At 59.5% G+C, this 15,796-nt stretch overlaps 1 protein-coding gene across 1 annotated transcript in view; it reads left to right on the top strand.

Moving 5' to 3' along the window:
* SDK1 (sidekick cell adhesion molecule 1) overlaps positions 1 to 15,796 on the top strand; it is an 831,209-nt gene that overhangs the window by 770,024 nt on the left and 45,389 nt on the right. Inside the window, exon 35 of the mRNA XM_060079272.1 lies at positions 571 to 672. Within this exon, the coding sequence (XP_059935255.1) occupies positions 571 to 672 (102 nt within the window). The remainder of the gene's footprint in view (positions 1 to 570; positions 673 to 15,796) is intronic.

Raw genomic sequence — 15,796 nt, 5'->3', positions numbered from 1 at the left:
ACGAGCTCTGTACTAGCCAACATGGTGAGAGCAGCTGGCCTCTAAGCCAAAACATTCTGGAAGGTTCTCCCCATTGCGTGGCTTTCCCGAGACCCCAGGTGCGTGCCGGACCACCTGGGTGCAAGGTTCCTGCAAATCGTGCCTCCCAGCGAGTGGCTAGCTCAGCAGAGGTGTGGCGGATCCGACCCCCAGGCCCTCCCTTGAAGGCGGTCAAGGTTCTGCCTGCCCTACTGGGCCAGGGTCTCACTCCGTCTGTTCCTACGCTTACGGAGAGATTCTGGACCAAAAGGCAAGCCCAGGTCAGGCCCTGTATCCTAGCTTCTTTCCCACAGAAGAGGAGCCCGCCGCCGCCTTCCCCCGAGTGCAGGATGGGCTGCGTCCTTGCCTCACGAGTGTCACTAATGCCAGGACAGAGGGTGGCAGGCCCCTCGCAGACCTCTCTCTGCCAGAAAGAGCTCTTCCCCCGCGTCTCCTCAAGGGGCACTGGTCCCTCAGCGTGGCTCATGGAGGGAGTTGTCTAAGAAAGGGAGGGGGTCCCGCCCACTGACCCCTGGCCCCTGGCCCTTGCAGATCTGAAGAAATACCGGCGCTATGAAGTGGTCATGACAGCCTACAACGTCATCGGCGAAAGCCCGGCCAGCGCGCCCGTGGAGGTCTTTGTCGGCGAAGCCGGTAGGTCCTGCGTGCCCACCCCCAGCCCGGAGCTCAGGTGCCAGCAGCGTCCCCCTCGATGAAGGTCATTTTGCTGGTGGGGCAGGAGGCTTCCGGTCATGGCTGGAAAGAGGCCGAGGGCTGGGTGTCCCGACGGGGGCAGCGGCCAAGTCTTGCCTTTGAGATTCAGGGGTGTTTAGCCTCTGGATTGATCAGGACCTGCTCTAGGGGAGCAATGCTGTAGCCTCCGTGGGAACCTAGGTGTGTGGGAACCTCCGTGTGTGGAGGGGGGATGTTTGTCAGCTGCCGTCTCTGGCTGGGCCCCGGCAGTGGCCCCGGCACTGAGTCAGCCTGACCATCTGTAACAGGCCCTTCCCAGGTCTCGAAAAGCCACGTGGATCCATGTTTGTACCCCTTTTAGGTTAGAGGTGGCCCCTGGGTTTGTTTCAAGGACCATCCCTCTGTGGGGCTAACCCACAGGGAGATGTCGTGTCCTCTGTGGAGGCCAGGGTGCGCCTGCCCCCAGCTGCCCTGCAGCGCGCTGTGCCGCCTGCCCTCTGGCCCACAGGGCGACCCCTCCCCCCGACGCCCACCGCCCCACCGACGGCCGTCTCCTCTGAGCTTGGCAGATGGCCTGAGGGTTCTGCTCAGATCTGCTGGTGCGGAGTTGGGAGGGTGAAGGATGGTTGGAATCCCTCTGAGGACAGAGACCCAGGCCTGCCGGAGGACAGAGGGGTTTTGGTCACTCGGCCGGTGCACAGAACACAGGTGACCTTTTGCAATCTGGAGAGGTTATCGTCGTAAACCAATCAGCACTGAGGGCCTAGCTTAGCAGGATTTTTCTGGAACGGTCCCACGGTATTTTCGTGTAAGCGCGGATAAACCAAGTGAGCCACCAGGGGGTCGCATTGGCCTCTACACAAAAGTCTGTCTGGACGGGAGGTGGAGGTTCCTTGGAGCAGGTGGGGCAGGGGCCAGGCATTCCAGGAGGACACGGGCCTGGCCACAGAAGAGCCCACACGGGCAGACGGGGGACATGGCAGGGAGGGGACACTTCAGGGAGGGGACGTGGCACGTGCCATCCGTCAGAGCAGGAGCTCTGGGACCTCACTGGGCATCAGTGCGGGCCTTCGCACCGCTGGGTTGAGGGGCGCACGGCTGGCCAGCTGCGACCTGCAGAGCTGACCTACCCACCGCCAGCCTGCACTCCAGGGAAAGGACCCAGCCTGCGGGGGCCTGGGAACTCCGGACAGGGCCTCAGGCCCAGGACCAGGGCAGACGTCCAGAGAACAGGGCTGGAGCCTGGGCGGGAGACCCGGCCGGCACTGGGGCCGCAGCCAGCCAGTGGGCGACCGTTGGTGTGCCCAGTTCATGGGTCTCGTTCTGCGTTTGCTTGTTTGTTGTTTGTTTGTTTTGTGGTAAAGCACCGTTAACGTGAAACGTGCCGACCTCATCACTGGCAAGCGTCCAGCTCAGGGGCGTGAAGCACATTCACCTGTTGTGCAGCCACTACCCGCCCCACCGTCTCCTCTAGGGTCCTGCATCTTCCCAAACAGGAGCCCCTCGGCCGTCAGCAGACCCTCCCTTCTCCCCTCCCCCCGGCCCCGGACGGCCTCTAATTTACTTTCTGTCTGTGAATTTGCCTAGTCTGGGTACTTCCTAGGCGTGGACTCGCCACATTTGTCCTTTACACCCGCCTTGTCTCACTCAGTGTGTTTTCTTGGTTCATCCATGTTGTAGCAGGTGTCAGACTCTGTTCCTTCTCATGCAGTAGGCGTGTCCACTGTGGGCAGACACCACATTTTCTTTACCTGTGGGCCCATCAGTGGACACCTGGGTTGTTTCCACCTCTCGGGTTTGTGCTGGAGCTGCTGTGAACTCGGGTGGACCAGGTGTTTTTCCCAAGTGCTGAGCTGAGGCTGAGCCCGTGTGGCCTGGCCCTGATGCAGGGCGCTGGCTGCTCCCGCCCCCTCCACGGGGGCCCCTCTCCCAACACACACCTGCCCCCATGCTGACTCTCCCTGGGGTGGGGGTGTCGCAGAGAGGGATGGAAGGAGGTTGTCCATTGGCTCTGCCGCCGCGGTGTGGATGGCAGCCTCCAAACAGACTCCATCAGGAACATGGAAAGCAGGGGCCGGGGCACAGAGGCGGATGCTCAGCCCTCAGCGTGTTGCTCTGCCGTCTGTGTTTACGCTGCAGAGAATGTTCTGAAAGGAGGTTGCCAGTGCTCCCGGCGTGGCTGCCAGTTACCCTTTGCCTCCCAGTCTCCACCTCTCACAGCCCAAGGGCCCTTATAATGGTTTCGTTCCGATGCTGAGCCGTGCTGCTAACCAGGCCTGCAGAAAATAAAGTTCATTGGGGCCAATTTCCACTCACCTGGCCAGACGCTTCATCGGGTCGCAAACTGGTCGGCATGAAACACTCAGACTTGTGTGAGAACAGCCTGGAAACAACACGGTTTCCCAAGTTAGACCGCCCTGAGCATCTGAGCATCGGCTTGGCCGGTTTCCGGCTGTGTGATGCGGGGCCAGTTACTTCACTTCTCTGAGCCCTGGCCCTGAGGACTGTGGTGCAGGGGGGAGAGCTGCGGGCTAGGAATGAGGAGACTGGGGTCCTTGTCCCAACTCTGCCCCCAACATGCCTGTCCCACCTGCCGGATAAATGTCCAGGACACGCCTGGACTGGTCAGTCAGTAAGAGACCCTGTGTGGTTACTGAATCGGTCTGGCCCATCTACAGAGCAATGAGAGGTTGAGAGTTAATGATCTTCAGGTCCCCTCCAGTCCAAATATATAATATTTAAATCCTTTTAACCTCAGAGAGAAAGCGTAATCTTTAGGAGATTTCTCATTGAGATTGATTTCTGAGTCCAGGCATTTCAAATTGGTAAAAATAATACATTAGTAAGGACTCCAGTTTGCAAGAGATAGAAACCCAAAGAGGCTTAAGCTGAAAGAATCAATTATCAGTTCACATAACAGGAAAGTTGAAGAGCCTGGGTTCAGCTTCAGGCATGGCTGGATCCAGCACCCTAGCAGGCTGGTCCCATGTCCCCACTTGGTTCCACTCTCCTCTCAGCTCAGTCCTGTCTGGGGCAGGCTCCTCATCAAGGTGGCCCTGTAGCTTCAGGCAGTAGAAAGAGAGTTTCCTTTTTCTACAGTGCCTACAGTGGCAGTCCACTGGCCCCCGTTAGCCTGCCTTACATGCCCATCTGCTGCAGCCAATGGCCTGAGGTCCCAAAGCCAGGGGATTATGTCATCTCTACCTGGACCACATGGACCGAATGGGAGGAAGGGTCCCCAGATCCCCAGGGGAGATCTGGATGCTGCTGCCAGAAGGGGACTGGGTGTTTGCTCTAGCTGTCAGTGCGGCACTCACGGCAGAGTTTTCCAAGGGGCCAGAGCTGCTTCTGGGAGATGTGTCTGGGGTTCCTCAGCAGGACTGCTGCGCCGGTCGCCCCCACCCCCGCCCCTGTGACACCTCCAGGCCCAGCTCTGTGTTCTCGGGGTTCTACAGCTGAAAGGAGCCCATATCCTGGCCTTCAGGACACTTACTACTGGAGGACAGGCCCCACCTTCAGGATAAGGCTGCCCTCCTGCCTGGGGCACATCTGTGTTTCCAGACCTCCCAGGCTGCTCCCCCGGGACATACGCCATCCCACCCACACCGCGCTGCATCTGCCTGGGACCCCTGCTCTTCCCCCCAGTCTTGCGCTCAGCCCACCTTCCAGGCCAACCCCTCAAGGCCTGGCCGCCCTGTCCCCGGCCTGGGCAGAACCCGGGACCCCTCTGCTCCGGACACGCCCCCCGCTCTGCTCTCGGCACCTGCTGTCCGTGATGCAAAGACCCTCTGACTCACCCCAGTGTCCAGGGCGCTCGGGGCTTCATGGTTGCCTGGAGCGCAGCAAACACTGAAATGTTGGGGGGGTGAGGGAGGGAGAGAGCAGATTCAGACGGAAAGGAAGGAGGGGGCCACGCAGCCTGCTCGACCCCCGGGGCCCGGGGAGGGGAGGGGAGATCCCAGAGGGAGGAGACCCCAGAGGGAGGAGACCCCCCGGGGCCCAGGGAGGGGAGGGGAGACCCCAGAGGGAGGAGAACCCCCGGGGCCCGGGGAGGGGGAGGGGAGACCCCAGAGGGAGGAGACCCCCGGGGCCCTGGGAGGGGAGGGGAGACCCCCTGGGGCCCAGGGAGGTGAGGGGAGACCCCAGAGGGAGGGCTCCTGCCCAAGGCGCCTACAGCCCCAGCTCCTGCCTGCCCTGCAGGCTCTGCCCTTTCAGGGGGCGTGGTGGCTGAGAATCCCCAGGGACTCTGACACCACGAGGGGCCCCGACAGCAGCAGAGCAGACCCAGCCCCTCCTAACAAAGCCTGAGGCTTCCATCTGGGCTCTTGTTCCAATTGGGTCAAAAACGGATCCTTCCCTGAGCACCTTGTAGGGAACCATGAGGGCAGAGCGTGTGTTGCAGGCTCTGGGGGTGGGGACCCCTCCCGGACCCCGTCAGTGGCTGCCCTGACCCGTACATCCCAGCAGCCCCAGACTGCACTCTGAGCTCGTCCGTCTACTGCACGCAGCCCCTGCCCCGGCCAAGTGCTCGGTCCCTGGAGGTGCCCCTGCAGCCCCCATGAGTCGGGGTTGATTCCCTGAGGCGCAGGGCCCAGGGTCCCCTGTCACAGGTCACGGTGAAGATTGTTAGTGGCTTCCCTTCCCGGCCACCTGACCTAGGAGGGCCGGGGTGGAGGCCAAGGTGAGCGGCCCCTGGCCCCGTTCATCCTGCTTCCCCCTGAACCTCAGCCCAGTTTTAAAGCCATAGCGGATGGACTCTGTCCACATTCAAACCACGCCATCTGCAGAGCTGAGATGCTCACGATCCAGGCAGAGGAGAAGAAACCCAGTGCGATCCCAAGGCGGGTCTGGCTAGACAGGTTGCTGTCAGGCAGAGGCAGTTCCGGGCCAGAGAGCGACTGAGTCAGCCAAGTGCTGAGCCTGGGCCGGACCTGACGCCCAGACGCACCTGATGTTCGCAGACTGCTGTGGGACCAGGACTGCCGGTCTGGGGTGTAGGGAGGGGGAACTCCGCACAGCCCAGCAAAGCGCACGTGGGCTCTGTGGCCCGGTGTGCAGCCATGGGGCTGTGTCGGGTGGAAGAGGGGGCCGGGCGCCACGGGGGGCTGCTAGTGGGGGTGCCTGTGTGCAAGCCTCACTCCATAGGGGGAGACTGAGGCCAGTCTCAGCCATCACCTTCCTGCCGTGGGAAGTCGCCATCACAAAGGTCCCCATGCAGGGACTTTGGCGTGGCACTGGCCTGTCTCTCCCTTTTCATCTCTTGCTGGGGTCGGTGGGTCCCTCGGTGTAGGTCTGAGCCACAGCCCGCAGTTTCCTCGTGTTGTTCTGTGATCCCAGATGTCCCAGCAGCTCACCCCTGATCAGACCCAGGGCTGAGGTCCGCCCTGTCCCTGAGACCCAGCAGGAGGAAGAGCATTGTCGGTTCTGCAGTGAAGGAGCCAGGGCTCACTCTGCGTCCAGTGGGCCGTGCCCATGAACGCTCGGGTCGGCGGTGGAACGTCCGGACTGTGTTGCTGGTTCCACGATTTTCGGGGAAACAGGCGGACATGCAAACTCAGTATTTACGACCCCTCAGTCATTTCAGAGTGGCATCCGGGTTTCCTTTGGTGTACACGTTGCTTCGGAAGACAGGAGAGTATCCTGAAACTCTTGGTCTGGTTGTTAAAGACTCAGAAAACTGCTTGAGGGCTGCGGGTTCCGCCTGTCTTGTACGGGCTCCAGGCATGTGATTACCGTCGGTTGGGACGAGAGGAAAATCCCACGTGTGTCTGCTCCCCTTTGCAGCAAGCGAAGGCAGCCCTCGAGCCTCGGGGGACAGTGAAGGGTTTTGGAGGCGCGCTGGCATGAGCCCGCGTGTGATGCACCGTGAGCGGCGCTCGTCTGAGAGGCGTTAGCACGGCTTCCCTTCCCACAGTGCACAGGGCCCTGTCCCCGGGGGTCCCCAGGGCAGTGCTTATGGAACACAGGCCACGAAGGTATGAAAAGCACGGGCAGGTGCTCACCGTTTCAGCGGCCAGCCTCACCTGCTGGCGCAGCCGGCAGTGCTGGTGCAGGTAGAGGCGTGGACTCACACCTGGGCCATCACCGGGTGGACCGGCCAGTGGACAGCCTGCCGTGTCCCAGGCGTGTGTCGGCACCGTCGCTTAGGCGGGAGTCGCTGTCCCCATCTCCCAGGGGAACAGGGGACGCTCCGAGGTCGTCACCCAGTCTCCCTGGGGCTCCGCCCCCTCGGCGCGCACACCCACGAGCCACTGCCTGGAGCACAGCCCGGGGCTCCTGCGGAGGGGCCGTCTGCAGCCCCCGACCCAGGGCCTCGGGGCCCGGAGGTGGAGTGGGTGCACAGTTGGCCCGTCCCCTCGCCGTGCCGGGGAGAATAGCAAGATACCGCTGGGCCTTTGCCGCCTCTCCAGGCTCTCTCCCCTGCACCCCTGACCCCAGGACGCCTGCTCTGAGGCCTGCGTGGGGAAGAAGACAACGAGTCCAGCATCCGCGTTGGTTTTCAAGCGCCCTGCAGGCGCAGTGGGGGCGGGGTGACAGGAGCAGATGCGCCGAGAACTCGGGGTGCTCCCAGGACTAGGCCAGTAGAGCAGTCAGACGCGGCCCCGGGGGCGGGCAAGAGGGAAAGCTACCGGCCCTGGGAGGGCCTCGTTAATGCTGGGACAGAGGGCGGGGCAGGGGCCCCCCCTGGGGGTGAGCTGGCCCCCAGGTCCCTCCCGTGGGAGCCCTAGGAGCCTCTGGAGCCACCCTCCACCCATCCTCCACGCCCCGCTGGACTGAGCCTTCCTGGGCCCAAACCCCATCCCGTTGCTTTTCTGGTTCCTTCCTTCAGTTCATCCCCGTGTCTGTAAGGAAGCACGATGCGCTCCTGAGAGGGGCCCATGGGAGCCTCCAGCCCCACCCAAGGCTGCCCCCCAGCAGCACCTCGGCTGCACCAGGCCCACCCTACGTTCTTCCCGCCATGGTGGGGTCAGCCGCTCCCCCAAACCCGGGCATCCCTCTCACGCCCTCCGGGCTCCCCACACTGCCCTGCCTGGGTTCCAGCCTTTCCTAGCAGACATGGGAGCCCAGGAAGCACTGGTAGAGAAATGACATTATTCATAACTTTATTTCCATCAATGTAGGAAGGTTATAGAGAATATTCTAACGCATAGCTCTTTATTTGGAAAGGGTCGCAAACGCCACACAATTCAGAGTCCATGTCCTCGGCCAGAGTCTCCAGAGAACCCTGCGGTTTACCCGACCGGTGGCTCGCAGCGCACCCCCCACTAGGCCCTTGAAGGCGGGGAGACCCCAGTCCTGCCCTGGACGAGGGTGCCCTCTGAGCAGAAGGGAAATGGCCTCCCGTGGGTCCTGGAAGGGGCTGAGGCCATCCAGGATCAAGCCCCACGGGGCGGGCCTCTGAGTGTCACAGAGCTGGGGGTGGACAGCAGCGGGGCTGCAGCTGAGCTTTGCAGGCAGAGTGTACGCTGGATCGTCCACACCAAGGAGGCACCATCTCCATATGGGCAGCTGGGGAGACGGCCACCCAGGGTCGGGTATTCACGCTGCCCACTGGGCTCCCAGCAGCACGGACGGAGCCGGGGATCCAGATGGGCCGTGACCCCGTGTCCCACCCGAGCCCAGGTCTCATCCCGAACGCTGGCCCAGCTCTCGCCTCTCCTTCCCAGTCAAGTTCTTCGTGAAAGAACCTGCTTGCTTTCGTTTGCCTTATGTTGTTTAACTTGGGGAAATGAGGGAAATTTGAAGTAGACTGGGACACAGAAGGCTGTGTGCTCAACCACCAGGCACCGTGACCGTCTTCCCCCGTCTCGCCACCCACCTGCATCTCTGCTCGCCCGTTCTCAGACACATGTCCTTTTTTGTAAACATTGTGTCGTTTTATTCAAAAATACCTGAATGTGTCTCTAAAAGAACTCTTTCAAAAATATGTGTATATAACCACAAAGCCATTATCACACCCAGAAAAATTAATAACAGTTTCTCAATATCATCAGTATCCAGTCAGCACTCAGACCCCCAAGGAACTGCCTACTCTTCCCAACCCCAGTTCTCTCCTCCACGGCCACCCTGCCAGCTCCCGCCCCTCTGCCCTGGAAGCTTCTTATCACCAAGTCGAGTGGGTGCTTCTCAGCCCTGGTCTCGGCCTGACCTCTGACCCTGGCCGACTCCAGCTTGGTCTCCATGGCACCCGGACGTGGGAATTGGAGGGAGACCCCTCCACCCCTGCTTGTGTCCTTAGCCTTGGCTCACAGATGCACCACACCTGAGGTGTGGGGCTTAAAGTTTACCTTTGTTTTACAGATGAGAAAAACAAGCACCAAAGTTTCCAGAGGGTTCTCCAGGAATGCTTAGCTGGTCAGGGGTCCTGGGATGCACCGGTGTGGCCACTGCATCCAAGGCCACTGTTTTTCTCTTAGAGAGCAGGGCCCCTCTGGAATCAGCATCAGGGCGGAGAGACACGGGGTTCAAAAATGTGGAAAATCAGCGGGTTAACCAGACTGTGCCCTAGTAGAGCAGGGTTCTGGACCAGGCTCTCAGGCCAAACCCAGCCAGTGCCTGTTTTTGTAAATAAAGTTTTATTGAGACACCCACTCCCTTACATACAAAGGCAGAGTTGAGTCCTTGCAACAGAAACCTTCTGTCTCTTGAAGCTTAAAATGCTGTCTGGCCCTTTATGGAAAGCTTCCCAACTCTGCCCTGGGGAAGTAGCTTGGGCCCTAGAGTCGGCAGACCCAAGTTCAAATCCAGTCCATCCTGGGACAAGTGACTTAACTCCTCTAAGCCTGAGTTTTCTAAGGGGGAAAATGAGAATAAGATCCTTTCCCTACAGCTTGAATTCTGTGAATACAAACTACATGGGATGCAACTGGTTAATTAGGGACCGTGAATTGTGTTATGCGGACCAGGTCGGCTACAATACAGTCGCGGTCTGTGAGGACCTGGATCTCGCCATGATGGGAAACTCACTGTACAGGCAAAGAGGGAAAAAAAGAAAACCCACAACAGTCGCGAGCAATGTAGCCGGTTTGCTTGAGTGGCTTCTAACTTTGCGTCTCGTAACGGTGGTAGCAGTGATTAAGCTGATAAGATGGTGTGAGCCGTGGTGATGATGGGAAAACAAATCGGCGCTAACCTTTATCACGGAAATATCTGTGAGAAAAATATGCTTGTTCTTATGAGTCTGGAACTCTCTGGCCTCACCTCCTTTCATACTGAAACCACCGTTTTTAAAATACTCTTTGGGCGCTCGGCGTCCAAGGGCTGCCGCTGCCTGGTCCGCAGCTGGAGCACCCCTAATTCTGTGCACACGTGTGAACGCGCTCTGTCAGAGCTAAGAGCCCTCGTTAACTCACCCTGTCCTTGGTCTGAGGCACCTGTAATCAGAACTGCTCAAACTCCTGCACCGCTCCAGAATTCTGCAATTCTGCCAGGACATCCACCAATGAAAAGGCCAGGAGCTTATACTAGATTTCCTGTGCAAACTCATGGGGCCAAGGCCACGGCTGGGTCTGGGCTGGTTAAGAGGACATGTTGACCTTAACAGAGGGTGTTTCGCTGGAACACCATGAAATCCTGCATTTACAACAGGGGCCACACCAAATTCCAGCCAGCCTCTGGCAGCCCAGAGCGTGCAGTCTGGCCTTGGGCTGGGTGCTTTCCCTGAGGAGCTCGCCCTGGTCAGGGTGTATTAGTCATCTGCTTCTGGGTAACAAATTGTCCCAACGTAGCTGCTCAGACAGCACACACCTGCTACCTCACAGAGTCTGTGGGTCAGGAATCCAGGCTTAACTTAGCTGGGTCCTCTACCTTGGGTCTCTCACAAGGTGTCGCCAGGCCTGCAGCGCTGTCCAAGGGCTTGACCAGGGAGGGCCCCTCTCTGAGCTCACGAGTGGTTGTGCACGGGACCCCGTTTCCTGGGCTGATGGGCAGAGGCCTCCCCGAGGTCCTCACCTGGCCACCTCTCCGTGGAGCATCACCATAACGGGCTGGCTTCCTTAGAGGGAGCTGGTGGGGGGCGAGAGGAGCCAGGAGGGGGCACCAGCAGGAGAGGCGGCTCAGGCTTCCTGACCTGCCTGCAGGAGGCTGCCCACCCCACTGCGTCTGCCATATCCTACGTGTCAGAAGGATCGCGTGAGGCTGTGAGCACCAGGAGTGGGGTCCCTGGAGCTGTGACCGGGATCCATGGTGACACACCTGGGCTGCCCTCGGTTCACACGGGAACCACCAGGGAGACGGGCATCTAGACGCGTCAGCGCGTGGTGACTCGATTACCTACCGTCTCTACGGGGACAGAGCCCACACAGAGCAGTGCCCTACGTGCCCAGTGCCCAGATAAACCCTCGGGCGATTATCTGGACAGAGAGGTCACCTCGGGGACGAGCTTGGGGGCACCACGCGCCCCCGCCGGGCCTTGCTTTGCCCTCACACCACCCATTTCATTTCAGCTCGAAAACCCTTTACGTCTGATATTTTCTCCAATCTTACAAACAATGAAACTGCAGCTCAGAGACTGAACAGAGTCCCAAGTCCCACCAGCTGAGTCCAGACCTTAAACTCGCCAGCCAGGGCTTCTTCCAGAGCCTCCCAGCTATGTTTTCTATAGCCTGGAGTACATGGCATTGAGTTTTTTGAAAATAGTTTTTGTGACCAGTTTCCTGATTCTTCTTGCTGAGCTTCCTTGGAGTTGTTTTTGGTCCTCGCTCAGCAGTGAGGTGATGGAGGACAGGCTGGGGGCCGGAGCTCAGAGGGGAGGACGGCAGCAGGGGTGAGATGTCCCCCCTACCCACCCACCCCACCCACTACCCCTGCCCCGGCCCCAGGAATTCCCCTGGGAGGGAGGGACGGAGGCTCAGAGCCAGGCTGCCTGGGTCTGTACGAGGCCAAATACCCACGCTTGCTGAGTGTGTGACCTCGGGCAGGTTACCGGAGCTCTCTGGGCCTTAGTCTTCCCGTCCGTGTAATGGGCAGTGACTTGTACCCACCTCCCCAGGTTAGGAGGATGAAGTGAGCCCAGATGAAGGGTTTGGAAGAGATACCTGATCCCCTGGTATGAAGGGAGCATCATCGGTATCGGCATCAGCGCTGTTCACATCCCACTGACGGATCCCTACGTTAACCAGAAGTTAAAGCGGACGTTAGCACCACCGTATTTGTCTTCACAGGTCCTGGGGGTTCTGGAGAGGTGGAGGCTGTCGGTTGAGAGAAGGGTGGTGCGTGTCCCTCATGTTCGTTACAGATTTATCAGCTATGATCTCACTTTGTCTGTTGTAAGCTCTGTGAAAAATTAGTTTGTAATGTCAGTGGAAATGCTCATTGACGGACCTGAGTACCTGCGGGCGGGGCTCACAGCTGCCTGGCGTCCTGGGTGACCGGGCGTTGGACGTCCCGTTTGGTGGCAGCAGTGACTCACAGCCTTCTTCTGGAGGAGGGGGGGTGGGCTGCACGCCTGCCGGGACGTGGCTCCTTCCTGGATCCTTGCGATCCGCCCGCTCCTTCCTTCCTGGGCCGAGTCGCTGCTTGTCCCTCGGGACCAAAGCCCCGCCACCCATGTAAACCTTCTTTATGGACTGAGGGGGCCCAGAGGCCACACGGTTACCCAGACCTGGAGTCCCTCCCCGCCAGTTAGCCCTGCTTAGGGGAACAGATGTGGTGGCAAAGTTTGCTGAGAAGGTGAAATTACATTCAAGAATTCTGTTTCCTACTCACTTTTTTTTTTTTTTTTTTTTTTTTTGCGGTACGCGGGCCTCTCACTGTTGTGGCCTCTCCCGTTGCGGAGCACAGGCTCCGGACGCGCAGGCTCAGCAGCCATGGCTCACGGGCCCAGCCGCTCCGCGGCATGTGGGATCTTCCTGGGCCGGGGCACGAACCCGTGTCCCCTGCATCGGCAGGCGGACTCTTAACCGCTGCGCCACCAGGGAAGCCCTCCTACTCACTTTGACAGGAAATCAGAAACAGTGTTTGACCAGAGAAATGTTGGTGTAATTAAAGTGAACTGACGAATGTACAATTTTTTAAAGATCACATAAAGAAATACTTATTTCATTATATTAAAACATTAACAATGATCCTCAGATTATCAGTTAAAAACTTGCTCTACCCAAGTAATAAATCACTGGCTTACAAAGAGTGAAAGTCAAAACCGAGCATGGTCTTGCCTGGTCCAGCAACAGCAGTTCCAGCCCCCAGACGCCCGTCTGTCGTGACGCCGGCAGACGCCCTGCCCCGCAGCTCTCCACCGCTCCATCCCCGCCTCCCCGGCCCACGGTCCCGCGTTAAGTCCCCCCCATTCCTGAAGAGCCAGCTGGGTGTTCTGTTTCCAGGAAAGACCCCACGTCCCCCGGCCAGAGGTGACCCCTCGTGGCCCTTTGACCCTGTCCTCACATTCCTCCTGGTATTACAACTACTGTGAATTATGTCTCCTGTTGCACTTGTCTTGTCCATCCTTGTGTCCACCCGCCCCGCCAAGCTAAGCCAAGTGCCTGGTTGATATTCAGGAAAACGTCAGCGAAGTTGCTCCATGGCGACAAATCACCCCCGAGTCTCAGCGCCTGAAACACCACCCGTGTGTTTTCTCTCGCGCGTCCCTGTCCTTCACGGTCAGCTGCGTCTCTCGTGCTCCCAGACACAGATGGGGATCAGCCCCCCCTGGGGGCTCCGCTGGTCTGGGGGTGGGGAGAGGTCGGCGCCGTGGAACGCTCTGGAAGCTCCTGCTGGGAAGTGCCCTGCATGTCACTACTGCTCCCCTGTCATCAGCCAGGCCAGTGTTGGAGGCATGCAGCTCCCTCGGGGGGGACTGTCTGCAGGGTGGGTGGGCGCCCCCCGCCGTGCCACGAGGGCAGAGTGAGCGGGCGAGCGGGGGCCGGATGGTGAACGGTCTCACCCGAGCAGCTGACGAGCCCCTGGCATCCCAGCCTCGGCTGTTTACCAAATGCCTCTGAGGCGTTGTTTCCTCTCCTTGCCGTGGTTTCAGCACACGGCTGCCTGTCCAGCTGTCTCCCTGGAGCAGAGGTTCTGAAAGGTTGACGTGGGGGGCCCCGATGAGCCCAGGGCCGCCCAGGGTCTGCGGGACGCAGAGGCAGGAGCCCGTGAGCCAGCGCCCCCTGTCAGCAGCAAACCTACACTGGGCCAGGGCAGCCGCCGTGCATCCCTGACGCCGGATGGCCACGTCGGGGCCGAGCAAGCTGGACAAAGTGCTGCCCTCCCTGCTCCGTGGGACCCGCCCGCCGAGTCCAGCCCACAGCACCCAGCTGTGCAGGGCCTCTCCCAGCGCTCAGCCAGAATCCCAGAAGATTCCAGAAATCGCTGGGATTCCACTACTGCTGTCAGATGCAAGGAGCCCCCAGAAGTCCAGGAAGCTTCTCTATCACTGCCCTGCCTGGACCTCTCTCCGGGGGGGCCAGGGTGGCGGGAGCGACCCCTCAAGACCGGTGGGTGACAGCGGTGGGAAAGTGTCGTCTGCCTGGGCCGAGACGCTGGATGGAGAGAATCCCCGCTCTGTGCCCTAACCCTGCACCCGCCTTCCAGCGCTGTCCGTGGGCAATCTGCGTATCAGCAAACACCAGGGACTGCCAGGCCAGGCCAGCATGCTTTTAAAAACTAATTTCATGCATTTTAACACAGCATTCTAAGCTGATGTTCGTGTGCACCGTACTCCACAAATGCTAAGGTTGGAGAGCAAGAGGATCACGATCCATCGGACGCTCCATCGGTTTCCAAACTGAGCACCTTCATGACAGAAAAGGATTGCACTGGGGGTGTAGACAGACGGCCTTCCTGAGAGTCAGGGTCTCCCATCAGGGTGGAGACCCTGAGGATCTCCGGAGCCAAAAAAATAAGTCTTGAAACCGGCGTGCTTTGCTCTGTGTTCACCTGGGTTTCTCCCTCCCCTGCTGTGTTAGCATCACAAAAGTCCTTGTCACCTGCATCATTTTTGTGGCCGGAAGGGGCTGTGCTGTAGGACAGCTGGGGGGCGTGGAGACAGCTCAGCCTGGGGACAGCAGCACCTGGGGCTCAGCTGCCCAGGACAGGACCGGGGGTGGCGGTGGAGGGAGGGTTTGTCCAGCCCGTGTCCCCAGAGCCGTCGTGGTGGGCCCTGGGTTTGGCTGTGCTTCTAGAGGGAAACTTGGGGGACTGGGGCGACCACGCCCAGATGGTCCTAACCCACCACCAGGGTAATGGCTGTGCTCAATTTTGCCTTTCACATTTTAATCGTACAACAGTAATTTTGTGATAGAGTCGCCCATGGCAAACATGCAGAAGACATTAACTTTATTTATGTTTTGGATTATTAATGTGGCTGTTAAAATTCCTCCAGTTAGTTTTGATTGAATTGTTTTTTTGTGGGATTCTGTTGTTTAATGGAGCGGTAAATAAGAATTTCTGTTAATGAGGCTGAGCATCTGTCACAACAACCTGGTGTGGGTTATTAACATTTCCATTAACGGCAGGGTGGGCAGCGATCATACAGGAGCCACACAGTTAGAACAAAATAAATAGTCGGTGTCAGGCTGAGTGGGTGTTAATTACCATTTTATTCTGCACTGGTGGTGGGGAAGCAGGGAGGGGAAGATGCGGGGGAGGGGTGCCTCAAGGAGGTCATCCTCTCCCCAGGAGGCCTCTCCAGAGAGACTGTGAGCTGGGCTGCCTCCCTCCGACGCTGACGTGTGGTCCTTTCCATTCACGGCCCTAAATAGACTTGAGTCGAGAGGCAGCGCCCGGGCCGCAGGCAGGGCCGCGGAACGTGAGGGTGCTGGGTTGGCGCCCTGCCCCTGCACCCACGTCCCCGACAGCTCCGTGGCGCTCCCCAGGGTCCAGCCCAGCGTGGAGTTCACCGGGGGAGGGGTCACCCAGGTGGGAGGAAGGAGTAGCTCCTGGGAGGCAGAGGACAGACGGGCCAGAGGGGAGAAATGTCCCCAAATGTACACGTGCGTCGTTTCCAACTTACCCGCGGCTGCCTGCAAGGCCACGAGGCCGCGGCCGTGGCGCCCTGTCAGTCACCTTTCACCTTTGACCTGCACAGTGTGGCCCTGCTGACACCAGCACAGCACCCGGGGGCGCTCGGGGTTGGGAGGGAAGGAGTGGGACC

The sequence above is a fragment of the Mesoplodon densirostris genome, chromosome 16 (genome assembly GCF_025265405.1).
Source record: "Mesoplodon densirostris isolate mMesDen1 chromosome 16, mMesDen1 primary haplotype, whole genome shotgun sequence".
Classification (NCBI taxonomy): domain Eukaryota; kingdom Metazoa; phylum Chordata; class Mammalia; order Artiodactyla; family Ziphiidae; genus Mesoplodon; species Mesoplodon densirostris.
Note: the sequence above shows the minus strand (reverse complement) of the source record. Positions and strands in the feature narration are given on the sequence as shown.